At 44.2% G+C, this 8,672-nt stretch overlaps 1 protein-coding gene across 2 annotated transcripts; it reads right to left on the bottom strand.

Annotated features, from left to right (window-relative positions):
• Window positions 1-267: 267 nt before the first annotated feature.
• LOC112239892 (collagen alpha-4(VI) chain-like) lies at window positions 268-8,666 on the bottom strand. 2 transcript variants are annotated; one of them, XR_006081585.1, is made up of 11 exons: window positions 8,514-8,666; window positions 8,286-8,321; window positions 8,153-8,189; window positions 8,011-8,022; window positions 7,215-7,708; window positions 7,007-7,106; window positions 3,424-4,089; window positions 2,989-3,246; window positions 2,231-2,278; window positions 1,003-1,251; window positions 268-725 (listed from the first exon to the last, which is right to left on the bottom strand). XR_006081585.1 is itself a non-coding variant. In XM_042313083.1 (10 exons), exons 2-10 carry the CDS (start codon window positions 8,289-8,291, stop codon window positions 1,061-1,063), a joined length of 1,812 nt encoding a protein of 603 aa, XP_042169017.1. In that variant the 5' UTR covers window positions 8,292-8,321; window positions 8,514-8,666; the 3' UTR covers window positions 268-1,060. The 2 variants fall into 2 exon arrangements, 1 of the variants encoding a protein (XP_042169017.1); XM_042313083.1 differs by having other exon boundaries at window positions 268-1,251.
• Between the last annotated feature and the right edge of the window lie 6 nt (window positions 8,667-8,672).

The raw sequence follows: 8,672 nt of genomic DNA, 5'->3' as shown, positions 1-8,672 counted from the left end.
CGACGACGAGTGCATCGGCCATCACCGTGAGTAGCCCATAGCTTCATCTTCATCACTAGGTGAGTCAGTGTTCCACTGGAAATTGTATTTAGTAACTTACTGTATGTATACATACGCATGTATGTCCTTCTAATATTGGACATATCTGTGTGTCTCTTCATTGGCCTGGGATATTGCTATGATTTCTTAATCCGGCCCAGTATCCATTCAGAATCAATATCAGTAGAATAAGGTCATAAGAGCATCAAAAATACACTGACCGCTAGGGAATTTGTGGAGTTTTATTTTGGTAGCACCAAATAAAATCAAATGTATTTGTCACATACACATGGTTAGCAGATGTTAATGCGAGTGTAGCGAAATTCTTTTGCTTCTAGTTCTGACAATGCAGAAATAACCAACGAGTAATCTAACCTAACAATTCCAAAACTACCTTATACACACAAGTGTAAAGGGATAAAGAATATGTAGATAAAGATATATGAATGAGTGATGGTACAGAAGGCATAGGCAAGATGGAGTAGATGGTATCGAGTACAGTATATACATATGAGATGTAGGGTATGTAAACAAAATGGTCAAGTTAGAGGAAACAGACACACAGTGCAACAAATCCTAATTACAAACACTGAGCGGATGACATACAGCCTGAATTTACATCTACGGTTAACATCCAAGTTAACAGTGCATTGCCTGGTGCTTGAGTTGGTTTGGTAGCTGTTGATCTGTGAGGATGGAAAATAGCCACAAGAGACACAGGTTATTTCATTGCTTTAATGTCATTCTCACAAAAGCAGCAGTGCCCTTATGCATGTTTGTTGCATGACTGCATGAGAGTCAGATCCGTTACTTAGGTCTGCTTGAACAGACTTGAATAAAAGAGAGAAATATTCATACTTCTGTTTCAGTCATTTCCATTTTTACCCAAAAGGAGAACAACTAAATGCTAAAGTTAAGGGCCAGAGTTATTTACACAGACAGTGTTGTTTTTGATGTTCACACCTTGAATGAGACATTTGTTTGGCTGGTTTCTGGCGTGATCTTCTTCAATTCACTCTAATCAGGGTTTTACATGTGTGGAGTTCCTCCTCAGACAGAGGCCTTCGCAATCCTCCTGCGTCTCGAAGCGGTTACCGTTGCCGCCACAGCCGCCATACCAGAAACGGGAGCACTCGCTCTGTATTGTGTCGAAGTACCACTTCAGAGTGTAGTTCTCACAACCTCCCTTGTCCTGTTTGATGAAACATGCATCTGGGGAAGAGGAGGGAGAGGAAAGAGAGAGAAGAGAGAGGGGAGAGGAAAGGAAAGAGAGAGGGGAGAGGAAAGGAAAGAGAGAGGGGAGAGGAAAGGAAAGAGAGAGGGGAGAGGAAAGGAAAGAGAGAGGGGAGAGGAAAGAGAGAGAGGGGAGAGGAGAGAGAGAGAGAGAGAGAGAGAGGAAAGAGAGAGAAGAGAGAGGGGAGAGGAAAGAAAGAGAGAGGGGAGAGGAAAGGAAAGAGAGAGGGGAGAGGAAAGGAAAGAGAGAGGGGGGAGAGGAAAGGAAAGAGAGAGGGGAGAGGAAAGAGAGAGAAGAGAGAGGGGAGAGGAAAGAGAGAGAAGAGAGAGGGGAGAGGAAAGGAAAGAGAGAGGGGAGAGGAAAGGAGAGAGGGGAAAGGAAAGAGAGGGGAGAAAGGAGAGAGAGGAGGAAAGAGAGGGGAGAGGAAAGGAAAGAGAGGGGAGAGGAAAGGAAAGAGAGGGGGAGAGGAAAGGAAAGAGAGAGGGGAGAGGAAAGGAAAGAGAGAGGGGAGAGGAAAGGAAAGAGAGAGGGGAGAGGAAAGGAAAGAGAGAGGGGAGAGGAAAGGAAAGAGAGAGGGGAGAGGAAAGGAAAGAGAGAGGGGAGAGGAAAGGAAAGAGAGAGGGGAGAGGAAAGAGAGAGGGGAGGGAAAGAGGAGGGAGAGGAGAGGAAAGAGAGAGGAAAGAGAGAGGGGAAAGGTAAGAGAGAGGGGAGAGGAAAGAGAGAGAGAGGAGAGGAAAGATCAAGAGGAGAGGAAAGAGAGAGAGGAGAGGAAAGAGAGAGAGAGGAGAGGAAAGAGAGAGAGAGGAGAGGAAAGAGAGAGGGGAGAGGAAAGAGAGAGAGGAGAGGACAAAGCCAAAGGTTGAGACTCATGCCTTTTACACTATTGTACAGACCCGAGCCTGCTGTCTTTTCACATGTATTATTACATACAAAATTAGAGAGAGATGTGGTCCTTACCCTGGTTAAGAACTGTACTTTCCTCTGTCCTCAGGAGGGTTGTGTGATCTGTGAATACATAACATTAGAAGAAAATCTCTGGCGTAGTGCTGTGAATGATGACCTCGCAGCTGACATGACAACACGACAACATGAAACATGACAACTGACAAAAGTGGCATCACAACTTTTGTCATTTCAATCCTGTAATTGCCATACTGTTTAAACAAGGTATATTACAGTCACTAATGTTAAGGGTTCAGCTCATTAGAATTCTCTCAACTGAAAGCCTCCTGATTTGAGAATGCAAATACAACAACTAGTGTTCTCCTCTCATGCAGCATTATGTGATTCAGCATTTGACAAACATCACAACAGTCGTTGTAATTCAGGTTGTGGCTAACAGAGCTCTACATCTATGACCTCCACATGATGTTCAGTAGAGGGCTGGGGGGACTTACTGGAAGTGCCACACGTCTCAAAGCATTCGTTTTCCGTGATAAAACGGTTGGCGTTAGCGTCACAACCGCCATACCAAAAAGGCAAGCATGCACAGAGCGTTTTGTTAAAGTGCCATCGCTGGCCATAGTCCCCGCAGTTAGTGTCACTGTCCACATCCAACTTACAGTGGGCTAAAAGCAGAACAAGCAGGTTTGTAAACGGGGAGGAAGACATGCAGTATGAGGTTGCAAACTGAGACTACTCATGTAGTGGGATACGAGGGAACGTGAGGGAGAGAGAAATAGAAGTTCTGTTATAAATGTGGGGTTACTGATTACCATTAGAGTTTGGCTGTGGCCGGGACGGTGAAGTGGCTCCATCTCCCCTGGAGAAGGCATGTATAGTGTCAACCTGGTCAAGAGCTATCTGAGTCGGAAATACACCAGTGTGCTCCAGGAACTCCTCCTCATCTGTGTACTCCTCTTCCTCATTCCACACATCCCACTCTGCCTGTCCTTGTCCCTGTCCGTGTTCCTGTCCCAGCATCTGCTCACACTTGAGTTTGAGACGGGCAGGAGGGTAGCTGTTCCCTCCCTCTGAAATAGTGAGGGAGAAGTGAGAGAGTTAGGACACACAGTAGCACTGCCTTGGCAGCAGCTAATGGGGATCTCTAATAAATACAAATGCAAATGTTAAAATGTATGATTTATTCTGGCATAATTATCTCTCCCTCAAGAGACAACCAGATGAAGAAGCATGCTAGTGTTCCTTACTACTGAGGACCCTGAGGAAGGCTCTGAAGAAGCGCTGTGCGTAGCCTCTCTCCCACTCCTTCACGTGCCACAGATGGAGCAGGTGCTGCTCTGACGGCGTGCTCGCCAACTCCTCCACCTGTGTGCTGTTGTAATGGTCGCCCACCGCGATCACAAACAGGGAAACGCCCTGACACTTGGCCTTCTGGGAAATGTAGGCCAGCTTGGCCTGGTCCCAGTGGGCTGTCTCGGACCCCACCACAGCCAGCACCACTCTACTCTTCCTGGGCCTGGTGGCCTTGAGGAACACCTTGCTCAGAGCGTACTCCAGGGTCTGCCCCAGAGACGACACTCCTCCCTGCTGCTGCATGCTCCTCAGGTGTGTCTGTAGACCAATGTGGTTGTGGTACTTCTGCAGGTCAAACTCTACCTTGACGGCCTGGGAAGTCTGGGGGAGCAGAGAACCACTGGTCTGGAGAAGGGCCACTCTGGCCCGGCCGTCAGCCACACTGGGTTTGGGGCTCCAGGCTACCTGCTTCACCACTGAGCCCAGAAGCTCCTGGACGCCAGCGTACTGATCGGCCCGGATCTCCCTTGAACCGTCCACCACCAGGGTCAGGTCCATATCCACCACCAGGGGCCGCTGAGCGTCAGTAAAATCACACCCCTGGGCTGGTTTACAGTGGTCTGATGGACACACAGAACCAGAGCTTAGAGAAAATAGTAGTAGAGTAGTAGCAGTAGTAGTACAGTAGCATCAGTAGTAGTAGTACAGTAGCCTCAGTAAGTCGTACAGTAGTGTAGTAGTACAGTAGCATCAGTAGTAGTACAGTAGCAGTAGTAGTACAGTAGCATCAGTACAGTAGTAGTAGTACAGTAGCAGTAGTAGTTGTAGTACAGTAGTAGTAGTAGTGCAGTAGTAGTACAGTAGCATCAGTAATAGTTGTACAGTAGTAGTGCAGTAACAGTCATAGTAGTACAGTAGCATCAGTAGTAGTACAGTAGCAGTAGTAGTAGTACAGTAGCATCAGTAGTAGTAGTACAGTAGCCTCAGTAGTAGTTGTACAGTAGTAGTGCAGTAACATCAGTCATAGTAGTACAGTAGCAGTAGTAGTGCAGTAGCATCAGTACAGTAGCATCAGTAATAGTTGTACAGTAGCATCAGTAATAGTTGTACAGTAGTAGTGCAGTAGCATCAGTAGTAGTAGTACAGTAGCAGTAGTAGTACAGTAGCATCAGTAGTAGTAGTACAGTATCCTCAGTAACAGTTGTACAGTAGTAGTGCAGTAACAGCCATAGGACAGTAGCAGTAGTAGTGCAGTAGCATCAGTAGTAGTAGTACAGTAGTAGTACAGTAGCAGTAGTACAGTAGCCTCAGTAATAGTCGTACAGTAGTAGTGCAGTAGCAGTAGTACAGTTGCATCAGTAGTAGTAGTACAGTAGCATCAGTAGTAGTAGTACAGTAGCATCAGTAGTAGTAGTACAGTAGCAGTAGTACAGTAGCATCAGTAGTACTGTAGTAGTAATAGTATTAGTAGTGCAGTAGCATCAGTAGTACAGTAGCACAGTAGCATCAGTAATAGTAGTACAATAGCATCAGTAATAGTGTAGTAGTATTAGTTGTGCAGTAGCATCAGTAGTAGTAGGAGGAGTAGTACAGTAGCATCAGTAGTAGTACTATAGAAGTACAGTAGAATCAGTAGTAGTAGTACTATAGTAGTACAGCATCAGTAATAGTATTAGTAGTAGTACAGCATCATCAGTAGTAGTAGTACAGTAGCATCAGTAGTAGTACAGTAGAAGTGCAGTAGAATCAGTAGTAGTAGTACAGTAGCGTCAGTAGTAGTAGTAGTAGTACAGTAGTAGTACAGTAGCATCAGTAATAGTACAGTAGCATCAGTAGTAGTAATAGTATTAGTAGTTCAGTAGCAGCAGTAGTAGTAGTAGGAGTAGTACAGTAGCATCAGTAGTAGTAGTAGTACAGTAGCATCAGTAGTAGTAGTACTGTAGTAGAGTAGCATCAGTAGTAGTATTAGTAGTAGTACAGCATTATCAGTAGAAGTTGTAGTAGTAGTAGTACAATAGTATCAGTAGTAGTAGTACAGTAGTACAGTAGCATCAGTAGTAGTAGTAGTACAGTAGTAGTAGTACAGTAGCAGTACGGTAGTAGTACAGTAGCAGTAGTAGTACAGTAGCATCAGTAGTAGAACAGTAGCAGTAGTACAGTAGCATCAGTAGTAGTACAGTAGCATCAGTAGTACAGTAGTAGTGCAGTAGCATCAGTAATAGTAGTAGTGCAGTAGCATCAGTAGTAGGAGTACAGTAGTAGTACAGTAGCGTCAGTAGTAGTAGTACAGTAGTAGTACAATAGCAGCAGTACAGTAGCATCAGTAATAGTACTACAGTAGCACTGTAGTAATAATAGTATTAGTAGAGCAGTAGCATCAGTAGTAGTAGGAGGAGAAGTACAGTAGCATCAGTAGTAGTACAGTAGCATCAGTAATAGTAGTACAGTAGCATCAGTAGTACTGTAGTAGTAATAATATTAGTAGTACAGTAGCATCAGTAATAGTTGTACAGTAGTAATTGTACAGTAGTAGTTGTACAGTAGTAGTAGTACAGTAGTAGTACAGTAATAGTACAGTAGCATCAGTAGTACAGTAGCCTCAGTAATAGTCGTACAGTAGTAGTGCAGTAGCATCAGTAATAGTAGTAGTGCAGTAGCATCAGTAGTAGGAGTACAGTAGTAGTACAGTAGCGTCAGTAGTAGTAGTACAATAGCAGTAGTACAGTAGCATCAGTAATAGTACTACAGTAGCACTGTAGTAGTAATAGTAGTAGTAGTGCAGTAGCATCAGTAGTAGTAGGAGTAGTACAGTAGCATCAGTAGTAGTACAGTAGCATCAGTAGTAGTAGTAGTACAGTAGTAGTAGTAGCATCAGTAGTAGTACAGTAGTAGTATTAGTAGTAGTACAGTAGCATCAGTAGTAGTAGTAGGAGGAAGAGTACAGTAGCAGCATCAGTAGTAGTACAGTAGCATCAGTAGTAGTAGTAGTACAGTAGCATCAGTAGTAGTGTATTGGTGGTAGTAGTAGTAGTACAGTAGCATCAGTAGTGGTAGTAGTAGTAGTAATGTTGTAGTAGTACAGTTGTAGTACAGTAGCATCAGTAGTAGTGTATTAGTAGTAGTAGTAGTAGTGTAGTACAGTAGCATCAGTAGTAGTAGTAGTATTACAGTAGCATCATTAGTAGTGTAGTAGTAGTAGTAGTAGTAGTACAGTAGCATCAGTAGTCGTATATTAGTAGTACAGTAGCTTCAGTAATAGTGTTGTAGTAGTAGTAGTAGTAGTGTAGTACAGTAGCATCAGTAGTAGTAGTAGTAATGTAGTAGTAGTAGTACAGTAGCATCATTAGTAGTGTAGTAGTAGTGTAGTACAGTAGCATGATTAGTAGTGTAGTAGTAGTAGTACAGTAGCATCAGTAATAGTAGAAAATGATTTATGCCCAAGGGGAATATTGGTTCTACAGCAGAATTAACCATAAAAACGAAGACATACATTGATACCAAATAAGACTATATTTTATTTTGGCCCTGTGTGCTTACCATAGCAGATGACGCAAGTTTTGATTCTTGTCAGCACAGCATTTTGGTCCTGTGACCTATCCACCAGCCGAACGAGGATGAAGCTGCCTGTGTCATCAGCCTGCGCCACAACAAAACAAAAACACACATGGGCTGCATTTCAATTCACCAGCCTTTCCGCTGCCCCGTTCACTATCCCTTCCCAGAAAGCATCTGTTTGCAATTGTACCTCAAAAGCCCGTTGAACATCGGGGGAGTTCCTCATGGCGATGACAGCAGGAGCGATGTTCAGGGCCTTGAACTCCATGGCGGCCGTGATGATGGCAGTGCTGTCCACAGAGGGCCCGTTGGTGAAGAACACTGCCACCTTCCTCATCGTCAATGCTTTACGGGTTCGCTTGAAGACATGGCGCCCCACAAAGCGCATGGCCTCCCCAAGATGGTGCTGGTTGGACGTTCGTTCCAGTGCAATGTTTTGGATGGCCTCCAACAACTCCGGCTTGCGTTGGTAGTCCTGGAATCGGATCAGGTACTTGGTGTTGGCACTATAGGATACCACGGCAACACGTGCACCCGTCGGGCAGTTGCTCTCGGCGATGGCAACGTCATCCAATATGGAGAGGAGAGCGGAGCGCATCCTCTCAAACGTGGCAGGCTCCACATCCTGTGACATATCCAGAGCAAAGACCAGCTCTGTGGGGTAGGCTGGGCACGCTGCCTGGCCTGGGGGATAGAGTGAGAGAGGTACAGAGAGAGAGGTACAGAGAGAGAGAGAACAGGAGAGGGAGAGAGGTACAGAGAGAGGTACAGAAAGGTACAGAGAGGTACAGAGAGAGGTACAGAGAGAGGTACAGAGAGAGAGAAGGGGAGAGAGGTACAGAGAGAGGGGGTGAGGGGGGGCAATGGTATTTTTAATGACACCCATTCATAACATCATTTTGCCAAGAGTTCTGGTTTGATTACACCAGAATCTTCAGTCAAGTACATACATTTATTTGGACGATGAAGGGTTAATGGAGACATACCTTGAGAGCATGCTGTTTGGGGGAGAAAAATATCATAGTTTAGAGACAAAATTAGGAATGAATTCATCTTTGCTTATGAAAACATGACCTTACCAGCAATAAAGCAATTGACACATATAGAGTAGGAAAACCAAGAGCTTACCACAGTTATCACGGATATAGGTGGTCAGCTGGCATTCCTAGGGAGACAAATAAAATAACATGTTAAATAGCTCTCAAGATTCTCTACAGAAAATGTTTTAAATTGGAACAAAAATCAGACAGAATACACATACAGACATGGCTCTCTCTCCTGGTCTGCCTCTAGAGCCCTAGATAGAAATAGAGAATTAGTCAGAAATCCACATCCAAACAGTGAATATCTTGCCAATACTTCTACTGTAAAACAACCAAAACCAAAACTACGATTATTATTCACTTGAAACAAATAACAATAAAACAACTAATACATGAGATTTGTAAAGTTCTTTTAAAAGATCTAAAAATGCAAATGAAATACTAACAATGTGTCCAGGTGGTCCAATGGATCCGGGATCTCCTGACTCACCCGATCTGCCCGAGTTCCCCTGGTTCAATCACATCGTAACATATGGCCATTTTAACAGAAGATTTTATACATGTCAACACATATTAGTACCTGTGGCACAAGCGAATATCACAAG

Source organism: Oncorhynchus tshawytscha, unplaced genomic scaffold (assembly GCF_018296145.1).
Source record: "Oncorhynchus tshawytscha isolate Ot180627B unplaced genomic scaffold, Otsh_v2.0 Un_contig_2342_pilon_pilon, whole genome shotgun sequence".
Classification (NCBI taxonomy): Eukaryota; Metazoa; Chordata; class Actinopteri; order Salmoniformes; family Salmonidae; genus Oncorhynchus; species Oncorhynchus tshawytscha.
This window is presented reverse-complemented; position numbering and strand designations above follow the sequence as displayed.

Bases quoted from the DNA above. Each gene is read 5' to 3' on its own strand.
- LOC112239892 (XM_042313083.1), bottom strand. The intron at 4,090-7,006 runs GTAAGCACACAG...TGTGTCCATCAG, and splicing joins AACTTGCGTCATCTGCTATG to ACCACTGTAAACCAGCCCAG. The intron at 1,252-2,230 runs GTAAGGACCACA...CCTCTTCCCCAG, and splicing joins AAGTACAGTTCTTAACCAGG to ATGCATGTTTCATCAAACAG.